Source organism: Schistocerca americana, chromosome 1 (assembly GCF_021461395.2).
Source record: "Schistocerca americana isolate TAMUIC-IGC-003095 chromosome 1, iqSchAmer2.1, whole genome shotgun sequence".
Lineage (NCBI taxonomy): Eukaryota > Metazoa > Arthropoda > Insecta > Orthoptera > Acrididae > Schistocerca > Schistocerca americana.
This window is the reverse complement of record NC_060119.1, coordinates 473508303-473528138: the sequence shown is the minus strand read 5'-3', so window position 1 is coordinate 473528138 and position 19836 is coordinate 473508303. Positions and strand designations below refer to the sequence as shown.

The 19836-nt window shown below is 39.0% G+C and overlaps 1 protein-coding gene across 2 annotated transcripts in view; it reads right to left on the bottom strand.

Moving 5' to 3' along the window:
* Window positions 1–18408, bottom strand: part of LOC124603740 (inositol-trisphosphate 3-kinase homolog) — a 483015-nt gene extending 464607 nt beyond the window's left edge. Inside the window, exons 1-2 of one of the 2 annotated variants that reach the window (XM_047136421.1) lie at window positions 18313–18402; window positions 10011–10079 (exon numbers count right to left, since the gene is read on the bottom strand). In XM_047136421.1, coding sequence (XP_046992377.1) covers window positions 10011–10079; window positions 18313–18387 — 144 coding nt within the window. In that variant the 5' untranslated portion in view covers window positions 18388–18402. Of the gene's footprint in view, window positions 1–10010; window positions 10080–18312 lie in introns of both variants that reach the window. The other variant, XM_047136422.1, reaches the window with a different exon arrangement.
* Between the last annotated feature and the right edge of the window lie 1428 nt (window positions 18409–19836).

The following is a 19836-nucleotide window of genomic DNA, read 5'->3' as shown; positions in this document are numbered from 1 at the left end:
CCTGTGACGCCTCCTAACGGGTGTACTACACTGATAATTATCTTAGATAACAACTCTATGATAATTGTCATCAGAGATTCGAAATGTACATCATCAACGAAATACGTAAATACAGTGTAATTGAGATAAGCACCACTAAACATGCGAAATTATCGTATTATTCCCAGCTACACCCCTGAATATTTAGTTCTTCAAAACTTCACCGTAAGTGGATTCACAACCATATTTTCTACTCCACTCTCGTGTTCGCAATGACGTGATATCTGACATTTTGTCGGCGTGGCTGACTGATCGTATGTTTCCAGATTTCTGTACAAACGATTTCACTTAGTTCGTAATATTTCGACAGCTGACCTAGTCATCTTCTGAAAGTCCTCCAGACAAGTGTGTTTATCTCTTCGTCATTACAAGTTTCTTTTTAATGCCAACAGTTTTCCTTCCTTCCAAACTTCCTCATCTGAGTTCTCAGAGCATCTCTTGTTACATTTTCAAATGGGTGCACTGACCTGTTATAATATTACTAGCCTGCCTCTAATTTCGTTAATAAATGTTATGATTTCTACCTGACAACGACGCGAAACCGGTGGATGATTACTCAAGAACTGAGTGGATGCAGAAACCGTTGTTTGGTCATCGTATTTTGTTTTTCCGAGAATTTTCATTGCAAAAACATTAACAAACCGATACATCAGTGCACGTTAATGCACACTCCAGCAAAGATTGCAAATTCAACTACAATATTACTTGCGGCTCCGTTAGCCTCATACACTGATAGCAGGCTGCCCTTAGATTCGCATGCGATCCTTTGGCTGTTGACTGACCGGACTGTGTGGACGGCCCCAGCGATGGACACCGGCCGCAACACGCGAGGCCATGCGCACTACACCAGAAACCCCCATAAACGATCAAAAAATTGTTCAAACTGCGCTGTGGTTGCTGTTTGGCGTGTTTGCCTAGCACATTTCCTGTTTAACACATGTTTTCGAGAAACTTTGACTGATGGAAAGTATGACAAGATGGAGGACGTTGTTTGTGTCGCTGTTTCGTCGCATATGATTAGTGAACAATAGTTTTATTACAGTTTATCTCACTGTATCGTGAGTTTTCACAATTATGGAAATTACTATCAAGGAGAAAAAGACCAAAAAAGTACAAGTATTACGTAGGAAGAGGTGAAGAAGAAAATCAGTATTTTACGCATAACATGAAAGCGGGATTGCCGGCCGGAGTGGCCGTGCGGTTCTAGGCGCTACAGTCTGGAACCGCGTGACCGCTACGGTCGCAGGTTCGAATCCTGCCTCGGGCATGGATGTGTGTGTTGTCCTTAGGTTAGTTAGGTTTAAGTAGTTCTAAGTTCTAGGGGACTTATGACCTCAGCAGTTGAATCTCATAGTGCTCAGAGCCATTTGAACCATTTGAAAGCGGGATTACAATTAAATAAAAATGGTTCTCTGATTCTTCCACAGACCACGTCAACATATGTTCCCACGTTGTAGTATTTTAATGAACTTTCATTAGAAGACCAAGTAGAAAAAGATAATTTTTTGCATACTTATGTCTTCTTTTTCAGTGTGAGGACGAAGTAAATCTGAGCGCGTTATTAAACATTTCACAGGCCATCCGCAAAAAACAGATGTAATCACCGAGTTTCTGAGTATCACATTTTTATTTACAAGTTTATATGTATATTTCTCATTTTAAACCATACCCTGGAACCGTGTCTTGTTTTCTTCCTCTTCTATAAACACAGTAGCAGGGTAAATGTTTGACATGCTTTTCTGCATTAATAACCATTCCCACTGGAGCTAAAATACAGAAAACACGAAAAGCCTCTGCTTCAAAAGTAAGGTTAAATCAACGAGGTTTCTTGGTAGGTGTATGGGCTTGTTTCACACATCCGTGGCAAGAGAAGAGCAAATTTGGCAGACAAGTTTGCTCCTTTACGACGGTCTTAACTAGTTTTTAAAAACTTTCATTTTCCATTCGAATAAAGTTGATGTAATAATCAGGTTCTGAGAGCAGCAGAATTCATGGGCATATCTCTCTCTCATTTCAACGCATTCCCTGGATCAGCGTCTTGTTTTTTCTTCTTATTTAAACACAGTGTCAACGTCAATGGTAGGACTGTTTTGTCTGGATTTGTGGCCATTCTGACTACTTTCAAAATACTCACGAACAGCGTCTTCGTCAAAGTGAGATTAAACTGACAACTTCGTTTGTAAGTGTATGGGCATTTTGACAAATCTGTGGCTAGACAATGGCGCATTCGACAAACAAGTTTGTTCGTTTTCGGTGGCCTTATGGGACGCATTGTCGCGAGGAATACAGAACCCTTCCCCTGGCTGTTGGCTACAGCGTTCGCTAGGAGGCAGCAGCAGTCCTGCGCCTAGCACTGGTGACTGCTTTTCTTATGGAAATGTGCCCCATAACAAGGCTACGGATCATCACTTCCGTAACAGGCTGTTATCTCTGCCACAGTTATCTGCGATGTTTTTGATTACAGCTAATATAGTTAAACTTGAGACTATTAACTACGACATAATGCTTGATATACCGTGCAATTTTTGTTTGAAAATGTGCGTCGACACTAATTTTATACGGGTTTCAATTTCTAATTAACATTGTTTCTATAATGTACATTTTCTCGTACACTAATCAAGCAATAACGCTGGAATTACGCAGTTTACATCTGCATAGGAGGCCAACACAACGTGTGGAACAGGTTTTTGTTTAAGGTCATAGTTGATTTGAAATTAATATTTTAGTTTTGTGTTACTCGTGACAGCTCTATGTTTCTCAAATCTTAAAGAGAACTTTTCTCAGAGATAAGACAATGGAAAAGTGCTGCACAGGATTATTCAATTGGTAATTATTAAGAACTATGCCAAATTTTAGGACGTTAGCTTTCATAGTTCCTGAGAAAAAATACATTATAGCTCAAAACAGTTAGTTTACAGCAATTCGCATTTAAAGTTTTTATTTCAGTTTTTGATAATATTGCTATTCCTCTAATAACTAATGCTGGCCACATCCAAAAACTTCATTCTCTTCCTTGTCTTTCTGGAGTAACCTCTTACCCCACGTCCTTTGCCTTGCCAACTTTTGAATTTTTTCTTCTGCTGCCTGAGCTTTGTCCAGTAGTGCTTCATCAATGCTTCTGAGTATCTCCAGTGTGACTGCTACTGGATGGAGGTCTAGTCTCCTACCTACACATCCACTGTTGTACATTAGAGAGGCATCACATCCAGCTAGCTTCACAGCAACTGAGGATACAAATACTGTTTTTGGACAATGCATCCATATACAGTGTCTCATTTGTATTCTGTTTTCCCACGTACCCATTTCTTCAGCATTTCAGGATTGACTAGGTACCTGAAAGTTGGCTTTACAACATCTGTAGCAGCAAGTGGCAAACCATGTTTGCATCACAATATGTCACAAAGAGAATGTTGAGGATTCACACTTAGGAGCAGCATCTGTAACACTGTTATTTAAATTTCCTGTACCCTTTAAACGTGAAATTAGACATTTCCTTAGTTTTTTTTAAATGTGTCCACTGTTAGGACCCATTTTGAGCAAAACAGATTGATATATGTAAAAATAAAAACTGAAATAAGTTTGTAGCATGTACTAGTAAAAAAAGATCACATTGTAAACAACGGAACAAGCAAAGATAATCTTTCTCACACCCTTCTAGACTCGTCTGCAGTTTGTTTTGATTGTGCGAGTGAAAATTAAAGCACAAAGAATGTCTAGCATAGAGGTGTGAACCACAATATAGAAACAGGAGGCGTAGCAGGCACAGATGCCCAAACAAACTTTTTTAAAAACATATCTCTAGCCAGAAATCAATTATTAAACTCTGCAAAGTTATTCTTAAAGAATCCATCTAATAAATTACACAATTTAAAAAATTCGAATTTTTTCACAATTTTTTCCTACACCTGCCCTTAATAGCTGTCACCCCTCTCCACATTAACTTTTTGGTGGTGGATTTAAAAAACATAGAATCTGGACCTTTCACTCCTGCGTCATTGTACACGTTCTTACTTTAGAACGAATGTGTATCTGTGAGTCTTTGAATTTGCTTCCCGGACAAATAAAATAACAGTGAGCTACAGAAAGTATGTGTGGGCCATTATACAACTGACATCGCATTAATTGTAGGGAAACTGGGCTTGGGGAAGCTGGCTTGGATTTTTGAATTTCCCGCTATTGTACACTTAGCATACGTGGTCTCTTGGGTTCTAAACTGGAATTGCCCGCAACTTTTAACTTTTGACATGGATTCTCAATGCGAGATTTGGTGCACATGATCTACAGCTATGCAGAGGCGGCTGAGGCGTCTACATCAGTGCATGGGTGGCTGACGTGAGGACATGGCACACAGACCACAGAAGCCTTCCCTGACACTGCATTTGTTTCAATAAAGATGTAATCGTTCCTATGATTTTTGTACTACATATACACCACAAATGTTTAATGTGATTCAATTTATATTTAGAACAGTCTGGCTTGGGGAAATCTAGTACGATTTTTTAACTTCCAGGCATTTTAAACTGAGCTTTTAGGTTTTATCTTATGCCAAATGGTCTAGTTCCACTGTGACATTAGGGGAAAACCCAGAGGCCGTCTTGGACTCTATACTTACGACCAGTGATGTGGCAACCGTGTAGGCTGTCACAGTACCCAAAGTTCCCAGATATAGGTTTCTGATGTCATTGGTCTGAGTAAAACCCAGGAAATCTGGCAACCATGCAGGTGCCCCAGTATCCTCAGGTCCACCATTGTGTATTCTGACATCGTAATTGGAGAAAACCTGACAGCCACATAGTGTGGTACAGTGTCCCTATGTCCATCATCTCGGATTTCCCACCAGTAGGACAATTTCCCATCTTGGATTTTTTTTTTTTTAATTTCACACCATTTACCTATTAGGATAACTCGACTCTTAGCGCAAGTAGCTTGTGACGTCAGGATGGCATGGGACCCTATAGCACATCTGGGCCACTTTGAATTTCCCGCCATTTTCTACATAGGACAATCGGCATGTAATGTCACAGAGGTGGGAAGGAGAAATCTGGTAGCACTGCATAATGACATCGTTGATGCATCATCAACAATCTGGGATCAATGCTGACTGGCCCATAACCCATTCAACCTACATACTGAGGTATATTCATGAGGTGGATGTTTATACGAGATGAAATGGACCCCCTGCTGCACCTGGAATCATCCCTCACCTACTGTCTGATTATGTACACCCTTCATTTGTCTACAGGACTCCACATGCAACACATACCATCTGTAAGACAGTTCACCAACCCACTGCTCCCAAATGTGTCAGAATGATTTGAGAGACATTCCAGAGGCCAAAAGAACTCTGCTGTGGGGTCCCAAGCCACCTAGCTTCAGTCCTACTTAGTACATGCTGGAAGCCATGTGTGGCTTACAGCTGCTGCCAGCTAAAACCAATCTCCATCGGCTGAGGGTGGTGGTTGAGCACTCATGGATCAAGAATACTTCTCAATGCTTTTGGTACTGTATGAACTCCACTTTATGTCCCAACTGATTTCTTGCTATGTCCTCGGATCTTGGAACAGAAAAATGTCAGTAGTACAAGAGTCAGTGACTTAATTGAGTTCAACCATTCCTCAACCCCAAAACTTGTCAGTTTATACAGAATAATGCTGTTTATTTACCTAGTAGATATGAACTCCCCAATTTAACACAGATTTGCCACTGGAAAGCCCAGCAAACTAAAACAATCAAGTCCCTCTAATGACATCATACACAGCAGCTATTTGATTTAGGAGATGTAACTGAGGTATCATGTTAACTCTCTACACTAGGAATTTACTCTCACAGTTATAGTCTATGCTAAAACAAGCCATTTAATCTTCTTAAGGATCTACAGAGGACACCAAGTAAAATATCATCCAAACATACTATTTGACGGAAGTCTTCTCGGCCATTAAGAACTTGGTCACAGGTAGAAGAGTTTTTATTTCATTGATTTCATTCCCGTTGGTGCTGACTCCTCTTCTGTCAATTTTTGTGCTGTCTCCTGGTTGAATCTTTCGTCACTAACATTTATATTTTCAGTACATCCTAGTGTTTATAAGTATATCGTGGGACACAGAATGACACACGGGTTACTCCAAGAACGCATCTGAAGCTTGTGTAAAGTGTCAACCGTGCTCAAATTAGGGAAAAGACTGATCAAAGACTACTTTACGATGGAAAAGGAGATGTTCCTTTCCTACATCAGACTTACCACTGCTATGAAAGTATGCCCCTGTAGCTTGGAAATGACACCTCATACTATGAAATACTGAACATTTATTTTAACTCTTTCTTCACATCGTCACAATGATGGAACAAAGGAACAAGCTGACACAGCCATCAAATCTTGATTCTGAAATTCAGAACATCAGTTTTCATTCAGCATAAAAGGTCTTGCTATATATATTTTTGGGTGTCCATCTCCCAATGGCAGGACTCCAACCAGACATAAGGTCTTGTTGATTATGTTCCCCATGTGCAAAGACCATGTCATAAACTCCTACATTTCCAGAATTGTTTTATAAGTCACTATTAAATAAAATTTGTAGTAGTACTATAATATATAAGGACTACTACTTTTATACACAAAAATAGATCTGAAACATAACAGCACACAATTATATACGATCTCGATTCTTTCATAAGACAATGCTTTTCTACAAATAATACAGATTTCAAATGTATCATAGTTGAAACTTCCTGGCAGATTAAAACTGTGTGCCCCCGACCGAGACTCGAACTCGGGACCTATGCCTTTCGCGGGCAAGTGCTCTACCAACTGAGCTACCGAAGCACGACTCACGCTCGGTACTCACAGCTTTACTTCTGCCAGTATCTTGTCTCCTACCTTCCAAACGGGCGTGAGACGTGCTTCGGTAGCTCAGTTGGTAGAGCACTTGCCCGCGAAAGGCATAGGTCCCGAGTTCGAGTCTCGGTCGGGCACACAGCTTTAATCTGCCAGGAAGTTTCATATCAGCGCACACTCTGCTGCAGAGTGAAAATCTCATTCTGTATCATAGTTGTTGAGCAAGGACATGGTTACCAATCAAAGAAGTTAAAATCAATGCAAGTGAAAAATGTGTGTAGCATTTACAGTGTCATTACATACATTTAAGTAGGTCTAGATGATCTAGAAATATATGGCTCTTATATGCTGGATTACTAGGGTACTGCATACAATCAACAGTGATATCTCCTTCTCTATAAATCCTGAAAGTCTTTGTAACAACTGGTTCAACATCACTGACATAAAGGACTTTTCTGACAGTTTGACCGTGTTATGTGCAGGTTCTGTATATTGTATTCAAATGGGGGAAACCCATATAGAACACCTGTATTAAAACTACCATCTTAACTCTACAGTCTTGAAACTTTTTGGTCTGATGGAGTGTAAACCCTGAGCTATATCAGCCCTGCTCAGTTTGCTGGGAGGTTCAGTTGCCTGTCTTGAAATAAAAAAGTAACTGGATAGTTTGAATTATTACGCAATACCTAATTACATAAAATCATGCAACTGCAGGTTTTCCATTGAGATGACATTATAATCTACTCACACATTTAAATGACTCATCAAAAATAGCTGTTAAAGCTATTTAGGGACTGTAATTTAGGAGGTATTTTATTTTAAAATATAGGAGAATTTTAAAAACTGAAAACAATATTGTTTGTTTAAAATGCTGTAGTTCAGACTGTATTTTAAAATAAAATATATAACTGATTATTTATTGCAATCACAGTTCCAATTTGTTACAGGTGATTACTGATTTCAGCTACTGTGTAGCATCTTCAGAACATTTTAATTTACAAGTGCAAGTAACACTCCAACTTGTTTTCATCTTGATGCACATATATATATGGAAACAAAGTTGATGTTTAAAAATGATTTGTATCATTTATTTTTCCATCTCAGTTGCATTGTTATAACAATGTGACTAGGTTTGATTACACTTGATCACCTTCAGATCTAAAAAGAAACTAAAAAAAAAAAACTGAATTTTTACTTTCCACTATTTTAACCTGCCCAGATACCCATGCCTGTTAACAGTTCTACATCTAGGACGGGGAGGTGCACCAGCCCCAGTTCAAATCCACCCGGCAGATTAACAGTGAGGGTTGGTATGCAGGTCAGCCTGGATGTCGTTTTTAGACATTTCTACACCTGACTTGGTAAATAGCAGGTTGGTACGTAAGTCCCACCTCAGACAGATGATTTGCAAACATTTATAAACTGTCCACATTTTTTTTACATGGATAAGACTGCACACAGGCACTTGGGCTAAACATGTTCCCTGCTGGGAAATGATGGAGTGGCGACAGGAAGGACTTCTGGCTGTCCTTTAAATGAATGATGACTTACCCATAGTAACCACCATGTGTCAATGCAGGGCAAAGGAAAATGTCCAAGAAGATGTACTTTCCATCATTTTACAATAAGTAGAAAAGTATAGTACACAGCTGCTGAATACTTAGTTTTTGGATAAGTAACACATTTTGACTGTACTGGAACTACACAACAGAATACTGTTGTATCAAACTGTTGTCTATGGCTTAAACAGGTAACTGATGGAGCAAGGAGGGGGGGATGAACGTTAAATTCAACAGGCTTTTAGATCTGAAGATCATAAAGTGTGATCATACAATTTTTTTTTAATATATTAACACAGTTATTAATTTTATCACAAATATGTTGGCTATAGTGCAAGTTGATGTTTACACATTCAACAGTGCAATGAATCAAGGGGGATCCACAATTCCACATTATCATGTGGCATACAAAGTGCTCTCAATATTATTTTCAGAAAGACTCTTTCTTTATTTCCTCCAAAAACTGTCCTTCTTCTCAGATCTGTACAGTTTATGTAACTGGCTTTCTGGTTACAATTGTTCAGCTACTTTATTAATTATACTGCCACAAACTACACTCCATGTTCAACCACTCATTTATACAGTATTAAATTGTCTTACGTTTCGAGGTAGTTTAAGCCATATGACCTGTTTAACAATATTAAATGTGACTGCACTAACAGAAACACTGCAAAAAATATACTTATTACTGTTAAATATATGCACGGTCTCTCTTAGTTGGCTATCAACTTGTAAATTCAGGATCCCCCCCCCCCTTTCTTTTGAAAAATAAAAATATAGATTTAAAATAATATTTCTAGAATTAATTTTCAGTCTGCAATGGAGTGAAATGTTATCATCCTTTGTCTTATACAGCAGACACTATCAAATATGTGGAAACATGCAGTGCTACCAACAACTACAAATTTATATTATCTGCAGGCTAAATGTAGAGTACGCAAGTGGTGGATACACCTGTTATCTCAGATGCAGACATTGTGGTCCCACAACATGTCATTATCAAACATTTATACATTATAAAATTCTCATATCTTTGTTATTATAGTTTTTACAATTTTCATTTTTCACTTTTCTCTGGTAGAGGTTTTCACAAAATGATAAATTTTTATGGTATATGTGACTAGCCAGAGTTTGTAGGAAAAACAATTATATTATTCATTAAAGATTGCAAAATGATGTCCCCCAACCCCTAGTGAATAACACTAATTCAATACTTGTAGTCAATGAAGACACACTGCTACATTTCCGAGGATTCGAATCTTCACAAGAAGTACAGGAATGGTACTACAATGAAGTTATGAATATGAGAATAATTTCACAAGAGGAAAAGTGATTTACCAGTATAGAACATAGTCACACACCATCACAGGCACGAATTCCTAAAAGTTACGTGCACAAGTGACAGGCAAAAAAACACAACAGTCAGCGAAGTAATTAGAAAAGTGTTCTAATTAGACATATAATGCTGACAGCAAATAAGAAACCCAGAACTATCCAGGAAAAAATACCACCAAATACACATCACGGATATGAAAGGCACTACTACTAAGAGAAACGCTCATCAAACTTCATTTGCTTACCGTTGCTAAATAATCTCCAAGCTGTGAAAGTCTTGCTTTAGAATCTGTTCCTGACACGTTCGTGTTTTCCTGCAACACATGTATACTCAACTACCAATTTCTGTCATATAAACTTGGATTTGCTAAAAATTTGGTGCAGTTTGCTTTTTGTCTTCATTGTTTCCAAATATGTTTTGCTTATTTTAACACTTAATAACAACATGAATTTGCTTAAACTGGAGTACATACTGATGATCCCATAACCATTTCCCCAAGCGTCAATTATCTTTTCCTGGTATGTTGAAAAAGCAAGAAAAATGGAAAAAAGAAGAAGAGAAAGAAGTGAGAAAAGATAATCTGTCTTTAATTCCTGCCACCAAAGAACACAATGAGGACTTAAAACTAGTAACACACCAGACAGAAACAGGTATGTAATTTTGTGAACCATACACATCCAGTCAACAATTTTCTCTGAATTTTCTGATGGTTGAAACAACTAAGAGAGAAAATATATTTCAAAAGATCACTATTCGCAATTTACAAATTATATTTAATAATCTGTCCCCCTCTTCCTTGGAATCATTTGGCTAACTATAATTTTCTGACTCCAATGGAAAATCACTTTTCTAACATACACTGGAAGGACACAATGTCAAAGCAGTAGCTCTGTACAAGTTCTCGAGGGGCAGTGCTGCGAGTGTGTTTCTCGTTCGTAAATAGCACACGCTAGAGTAAAGGCTTAGTGCGTGCAGTGGTTGAAACCCAAAATGGATTGGTGAACAAATATACTGTTCTGTTTCAAACTTGGACAATAAGTGAAAGAGGCTCATGAAATGTTGGCAACATTTTACCGAGACAGTACTATTACTCTGAAAAGTGTTTATGAGTGGCTTAAACACTTCCAACAAGAGCACAACAGCATGGAAGATGACCCTCAAAATGACCTGCATTGCACGCAACCTGGGCAATGTACAGAAAATGAAGGAACTTTTTTCCCAAAATCATCGTGTAGCAGTGGGAATGAAAGCACAGAAAATGGAAATAGGTCACATGATGGATCAAGCGGGTACACCCCCAGTACACCAAACAAAGTACCCCCCGTACACCAAACAAAGTGACTGGACCCAGCTCCATGAAAATACCAGGCCATACACTGCATTTCTGGTGGAGCAGTTCCTGGCCAACAGGGGAGGTCTGACATTCCATCAACCACCCTGCTCCCCAGACTTGAGTTCCTCACACCTTTTCTTGAACTCCCTACTGAGATCAGCCCTTAAATGCCAAAAGTTTTTGAACATTTCAGACATCCAACATAATGTTATGACCCAACTGAAGGCTGTCCCTAAAGACGACTATGCCAGGCTTTCCAGGACATGTACTACCAGTCCCAGAAGTGCATTACCATCAATGGGCTTATTTAAAATGACAGTAACTGCTGTTTCAGGTAAGGCAACAATCCCTTTGCAATACAGACACATTCACCAAACTTTCTGGACAGAGGTACACAACAACTGATAGGCTACGTATAAAGTGTGGTATGGTGATCATCACTTTATGAAAATTATTCGTAATGCTATGTTATAACACAGGGGCAGCCAAGATTTCGGCTCATGGGCTATGCCTGAGCCTGAATGCCAAAGCACTCAGCCTGGCTGGCATGTTTCCCCCACTGCCACACCATGTCATCTGAGCACGAAGGGGAGAAGAAGGGGAATTCTATGAACATGTCACATTTAAATGGAAGTGCAGTCACATTGCATACGACTTTCTTTTATATTTCACATTTCTTAACATTAAAGATCACAAACAAAACAAATTTCCAGTATTATTTATTTATTTTTAACACACTGAAGATGTACGTTTTATTTGTGACACACTGTCGGCATACGAACAGATGCAGAAAATTTCACAGAACTTCACACTCAAGTTGCCACTAATTGTGACTTATTTAGTTCCATAATTGACAAAAGGTCTTTCACACATATAGTCGAGCGAAATGGTGTAACACTTTGGTAACATTGTTATGGATCTCTATCTGAAGAAAGCAATGGAGATGTCCTGGACACTTTTAACACAAAAGATTTGTCATTAAAACTGAAATTACCTTGCAGGTCAGTCAGTTACATTTGCTCTTGCACATGAGCGCTTTCAACTGAAATGGTAAATGAGCTTGAAAACAGATACAAAACTGACAATGTCCTCAAAACCTTTATAAAAAATATCTTCATGATTCTTTTAAGGCCGCAATGAAGTCTTTGAACCTTGTGTTTTCTTTAATGTCAGTGAGCTTAGGGAACTGGCCTGTCTTTGTCAGAACATGTCCCTTGTACAATGCGATTTTGCTTTTAAATGCATCCCCATCAAATCAGAAACAAGTTACCTTGCAATGTCTTACTGTTGGCAAGGCGCAGTCAAGTCTACTTAAAGTCGGAATTCTGTAATCCATTCCAGATGTTCTTATTTTAGTTCGTGCACTCCTTTTCCCTTCACTGATTCAACAATAGCGAGTTTTAAACGAAAAAATTGCTCCAGGCATGCCCCTTTATTTAAAAAAATGCAATTTGCACTTATATATGAAATTTCCATACTTTTCGTTTAGTTATATTGAAAACTACTGCAAATGACAATGGAATAACGCATGCAACTTCAGAAATTTTACTGTTTGTACCACCAATTTCTTCATGTGTTCCATGCCTGTAAATTTAACATAAAGTCCTTCTTGATATGCAGAACTGTTGTAATTTCTTGGTCTTTCATTGTCAACTAATTCTTTAAATTCTTACCGCATCATACTGTAATGTTGTTTCAGCATATATGCAGTAACCGTCACTTACGCAAATTGAGAACTCTTGTCCCTCTATTCTCTCATTTCCACTCATTTTAAAGGATTGTGACAATAGGGCACTAGACTGGCTCTTTTTGTTCAAACAGCTATTCGACCTATGGACGTCCTTTATACCACAAACAAATAGTGAATGTTAAACAGCACTGACAACAGGATTCTGCCGAACTCAGACTGTTACCGACCGAAACATGGTCCACCGCAAAGCTAAATGAAGTGTTATGCTGCTCCGGGTACTTTTGAGAAGGAATGAGTAAAGCTGTGTGACAGACCAGGTCTTGGCCCACACACACTGGACACATGAAGTTTGGCACACCATTGTCTTCCCTTTTATAACAGATAGTTCCCAAAAACAGAATGCTGGATTATAACCATTAACAACAGCAATGTTCAATACAAAATTCAAATTTGCAATTTAGGATAGTGTATTATTGTTGACTAGTAGCATCTGCATCACCACAGCACTCAAGCAAGCAATCAACGCTGGAATTATCAGTGTTTGCACAGGTTAAAAAGTGAATTTAATGTCTTGTTTAAAAGTACAGTGCAAACAAAACAAACAATGGAAAATCTGGGATGGACCAACAACAATATGAAAAGGATAGATTGCTACTTGCCACAAGAGAAGGTGACAGCCCCATCAATCCACTCATGCCAACCTTCAACATGCTTCCTAAAGTACATAGTTTCAACCATACAGGATGCCCCATAGTGGCTGTTTACTGCCCCCCCCCCCCCCCCTCCCCAGAGAGAGAGAATCTCAGAATCTCTCCCACTGTGAAAAAACTCCTTCATCCAATTACCCATAATCTATCCTTCAATATAGAAGACACCAACCACTTCTACTGACACTCTGCAATTCGTTTTTCTTTCCACCCAGCAACCTGCTTGTCACTGTTGATGCTCCCCCCCCCCCCTCTCTACCCCCCCCCCCCCCCACTAATTTCCCACATGATCATGACGTTCGCGTTATTGAATACTTCCTTTCCAAATGCCCGAGTGACTCCAGACTCACTACCTTCTTCCTGTTCACCATGGCCAACTATATCCTCTTAGTCATAATTGCTTTTAATTTGAAGACAACTTACAACAAGTCTGAGATAAAGCATTGGGCACCCTCATGGCACCACCCTATATCAATCAGTTCATGGGCCATCTAGAGGAATCCTAGGACCACCCAGAAACCCAAACCTCTCACTTGGTTCATATGGTTCATACTCACTGATGAAATCTTAATGGTCTGGACTGAGGCTTAGGACATCCTGTCCACATTCCTCCATAATCTCAACACTTTGTCTCCCATCTGGTTCACTCGGTCCTCAGCCCCAACAAGCCACTTTTCTTAATGCCAACCTCCACCTCAAGGACGACTAGATCAGTACATCCATTCATTCACATCAAACTTACAAACCCCCACTTTGACAACTACCACCCATTCCACACTAAGTTGTCCCTACAATAAAGCCTAGCCACTTGTCACATTTGTAGTGACAAGAAGTACCTCTCTAAATATGCCAAGGGCTCACGAAAACTTCACAGACTGAAGTTAACCACCCCACCTTGTCCAGAAAAAGATCTCCTATGTCTTGTCTTCCGCCCCTTACAGTCCCTCACTTACCCACTGATCAGCTACAAAGGACGACTCAGAGTCTCCAGACAGGAGCAACTGAATTGTATAATGTTGTCTGTCTATGGTTCTGACAACCTCTCAATGTGCACTGAAATGAGAAAATCCTCCCTACTCCACCCACAGTTGTATTCTGCTGCCCTCCAAACCTAAGCAATTACCTTGTCCATCCCTGTATCACTGGTGCTGTAAATCCCTGTCCCATGGCTCATATCTTTGCAATAGACCTAGGTGAAAGACCTGCCTCATACATCCACCTGCCATCATCTACTCCAGTCTTGTCACAGGCTTCTCCTACCTGTCCAAACGCAGCATCACCTGTGAAAGCAGCCACGTGATCTACAAACTTAGCTGCAACAATTGGGCAGCATTCTACATGAGCATGATCACTAACAAGCTGCTTGTACACATAAATGGCCATCACTGAATTGTGGTTAAGAGAAATCTGGAGCATCCAGTTGCTGAGCATGCCCCCCCAACATGATGTGCTTGAATTCAATGAATGCTCCACTGCCTGCATCACTGGGATACTTCTCACCAATACCAGCTTTTCTGAACTGCACAGGTGGAAACTCTCCCTGAAACATATTCATTGTCCTCAATATCCCCCTAGGCTCAACCTTCACTAGTTCCCCCTAGGCTCAACCTTCACTAATTCCTGTCCTGCCCGTCCCCTTCTCTGTTCCTGTTATAGCCCTACATGCACCTTCCAGTCTGCATAATCCTTTCCCCTTCTCTATTTCTCTTCTCTCGTGACCCCCGCCCCAGAACAGCATATGATGTTGCACTCACCACATCCCTGCACACTCATAGGCAGCACTAGAATTTTTCACACCCTGATCCTGCTATCTGTCCCCTTCCCACCCCGTCCATACCTCTTCTGTACCGTTTCTACCCACCCCAGGAAAGATCACTGCTCACATCAGATGCAGTCACAGTCAGGCCCTAATGGCTGGAGATGACTATTGGCATGTGTGTTTTGTTTTGTTACATTAAATAATATCCAATGGTTCCTCTCTGTCTCTCTCTTTTTTTTCCCGCCGTGCGCCTGGCTGCCAGTCGACTCTTCATCTCCATGGCAAGTAGCAATCAATACTTTCCATATTGTTATTAAAAGTATAAACACATCTTTAAATTAATTACTGCAAAGGAAAACCAAACAGCAAATGAACAGAGTCAAGTCTTTTTAAGCAACTACGTTCCTTAGACTAATCAAAATGACATTATGGCAGTAGCTTCAAAATGCCTCTGGGAGTTGCGTTCCCATCCTAATAACAGCCTTTATATATACAGGTACAGTTTTCCACAAAGCTGGAAAAGTACCATGCCAGTTTGACCCAGCATTGGCTGGATATAGGGCACAAGAATTGATGGATGGATGGATGTATGTTCATGACCAACTGATAAGTGCACTTCAAGGACTGATAGCTAACATCCATCATTACATTCTGGGCATTAGTCTCATTAGACTGTGCTTTACAGCACTGAAAAGCATTAATCACATTGGCCACAGAGAGTCTTACAACTTCTGTTACTTTTCTTGAAAATGACTGTTTCCTGCACTTCCTTCAAAATAAAAGGCACTTTGCTTTGTTTGAGGAATCTAAGGTATATCAAAGTTAATAGAGCTAATTCAGTCTCAAATTCTGCACAGAATCCAGAATATATTCCATCAGACTCTGGGACATGTTTTAGTTTGGTGATTTTGGATATTTCTCGAGACTGCAGACACTAATATCTTTATCACTCAACTTTGCAGTAATTCAATAATTGAACTGGAGAAATACTCTTGGATCCCCCTTGTAAAGAAAAGTTTGAAAATGAAGTTCAGCATTTATGCTTTTGCTTTGTTATCCTTGATTTCAGCTCCTGAGTGCACTCATGAGTGTCCAGACACATCTGTGGCATGACTGATAGTTTTAGCATTTAACCTCTCCTTCAATGGGTTTCAAGAGCGGTCTTTTAACAAATTGAGTTACAGCAATTGTTAAAGGTTTTCTGGAATATCCTTTTGACAATCAATTTTTATTTTATTTTATTTAACAAACCTGTATTACTTTGTTGTTTACTGTGAAGATTACACCACATCCACAATTTTCATTGGCACACTAGGGCCTCGAGACAGGTGTTATTGCATGTTATAAGTCACAAATTAGTTATTTTATAATAACCAGTTCCTTCTAGTGGGAACTGTTCAAAGTCTTTATGCACACAGGAACTTTCATCCACACTTCACAGTTGAGTCAATTGGCTTGCTATCATAGCAGAAACGAAAAGAAACTTACTGGCTCAGAAAGAGAATGGTATTGGTTATCTCCTTCCTCACTGACTCAGATAGTTAGGCAAACTCATACTCATTACATTCTTGAAAACACTCAGCTTCATGAGCATTTTTTATAGCTATCTAACTTGCTGTCTCATATGGTCGAAGTCAGGACACATATGCAGAGGTTCAGGTGCCATTTTAAGCTGTAGGAATGTCTTATAAATATTTAAGACCACCTTGCATTACATAGTGATGCCAAGTCACATTGTCACACACATTCAATACTATATTAATGATTCTCATAAATGCATAAATAAGATTGTTCATAATTAACACATACACTAACATATTCAAATCAGCCTTTGTTTGGTAAATGACTAATCTGTAAAATACAACTTTTAAACAGCATTTGTCAACACTATCCCCAACTTGCACACATAAATTTCAGATTCAAGTGCACAGTAAGATGAAATGTCATCATCTCAAACAAAACTGCAAGGCGTAACATGCCAAGGAACTTCACTTGGGTAGTCTAAATCAGTGATGGCATTAGGCTAATGTATTTCACAGAATATGACTCTATTGAAACCTTCTTTTTTTCCAAACAGTACACAAAGAAAATATTAGCATGAGTACAGATAGCTATGGAAGATGACAGTAGTATGTACATATTGGCCACATAAGGGGCATTGCATATGAGGAGAAGTTGGTTCTTTTACTTAGTAAATAACACTGATATGATCATAGTTATGGTAACTAGCCACAAAGCGATTTGGCCTAAAATACTGATGAAAATAGCATTTAAGTACCGAGAATTAACCAGATTTATAATAATTAGTTAAAATTGATTGATTTAATTAGAAACATATCTGCAGCCCAATGCGAACGTCAGAAACTTTCGAGACTCTTTGAGTGTAACTGCTAGGCATAATAGACAATATAATTTGCTGTAGTGGTTACTGTTTGGCGTGTCTGAGCTTTTCAACTAACTGGAGCAAACCAATTTCGTCATTGGGTAGCGGCGGAGCTTGTTTTTATAGCACTTCTAAAGTATCAACGAAAAGCATGTAATCAGACTCAAAACGAGGTGGCACCACATACGGTAAGCATTTAACATGAACTTTCATGGTTTCTTTAATACTAAATTCAATATAAGTCTTTCAATGTCAACTACATTCACCCCAGACATATACAAGCCAAAACAAATTTATGCCTACGTAAACAATCAAGGAAATGACTCCAATGTAAGAGGACATCACAGAAAGCACTTCTACAAAGTTTTCTTCGATTATGAATCAAAGACAACATTACAAGAATATAACAACAATGTCGCCTTCTTGCTAACTAACACAGTAAATACAAAGTGTGTAAAAAAATCAATCCGATAGGAAGCAACTTATTAATCTACACACTGCAATGGCAAAGTCGGATTTTTTTGTGACAATTCAAAACCAAACATGTGTGTAAATATGACAGCAGAGTACCATGTTAGCGACCAATGTCAAAAGAAGAAAAAAGAACAAATATTGTAATGAGATGGAAACAGATTGTTAGTATATATTTATATGGGTTAAATACCGATACTTACCTCTTTGAATATATTTCGTATAAAATACGATGATGAATATGTTGGAGGCGGGAACTGAGTCGCTACAGATGCCATCGTAGCAAACACTACACTGACTAATTTCGATGCTTTCCGCGAGATGTCAGACCAAACCCTAAACAAATGTAGGGTACTTGACAACCGCGAACCAGTTCTGTACTACCTATGCACAGCATGTATTTTGAACACAAAGCAGAACAATCTTTTTTATTATTAATCGCGCTGTTTTTCTTATGTTGAGTGCTTACAATATATTTTTTTCCTTGCATGAAGCTTTAGTCTCATAGTCATCAATAGTCTCTCGTAAACGTCGTTCATATGTGTCTTCGGAAATAAAACAGTAGCGAGCATTTGACGCTATTGTTTGTTTTCTTCTCCAACGCAGTTGATCTACTAGTGACAACATAGCTTCCTTCATCCGTATAAAACAAAACTTGTGATATTTATTCTTTATGTTCACTGAACGTTCTTCACAAAAAATAATTTCTTTTCATGTTCCTCTCTCTTAAGTGTAAACGGACGCAAGGGCAATAATACTAACGCTTGAAAATATCGCACCATCAGAAGCATAGGAAATATTTTAAGTTGAGTGAAACAAACACCGCTTCTGCAAGTTACTACTCTGATTACTATTAAGTAAAATACTACCACGATTAGGAAGACAGAAGAGTGACTTTATTACTGTTAGCGGTTTCGTTGCTATTAAATATGAATTGTTCGATGACTGATTCTCCACTGAAGAATATTGCTCCTTCATACGGTATCGTGGCTCACTATTATACTTCAGACATCTCTTGATATGACGACAGTATATGAATAGAGATAAGCACATTTTCTCCTCAAACTCTGTCGCGAGTTCGGATAGTTTGCATAATTTACATAGAATTTGTTTGAAGCTAGCTGTAAAGAAAGCTCCGTGGACCGCGATCAGTGCAGAAATAATTTTGAACGCGTAGCGTAAACAACAGCGTCAAATCCCACAAATTATCATCATCCCATTTGAATTTAGTTATGATTACGTTGTTGGTTAGAAATGCTGCTCTCTTCCCGTATCCGTATTTTCATTAAGGCCTATATCAAACAAGGAGTCTTTTGAATAAGGAGAACGTCCGTTCTTTAACAGAAATGTCAGTGGTGTCAACAACAGATGTGACAATGAGCAATGTTGGATAGTTAGCCGCGCGTGATAGCTGTGCAGTCTATATAGGGCGCCTTCTCACGGTTCGCGCGGCTACCCCCGTCGGAGGTTCGAGTCCTCCCTCAGGCATGGGTGTGTGACTTGTCCTTAGCGTAAGTTAGTTTAAGTTACATTAATTAGTGTGTAAGCCTAGGGGCCGATGACCTCAGCAGTTTGGTCCCATAGACCGTTAACACAAATTTTCTAAATTTTTGATAATTAAAATACTACAACGCTGCTTAGTAGACTGTGTAAATTATTATGATAGCCCTTTGAGTATGTCATAGTCAAATATTAATCATGTTGTGGTCGCGTAATCCATGTAATTG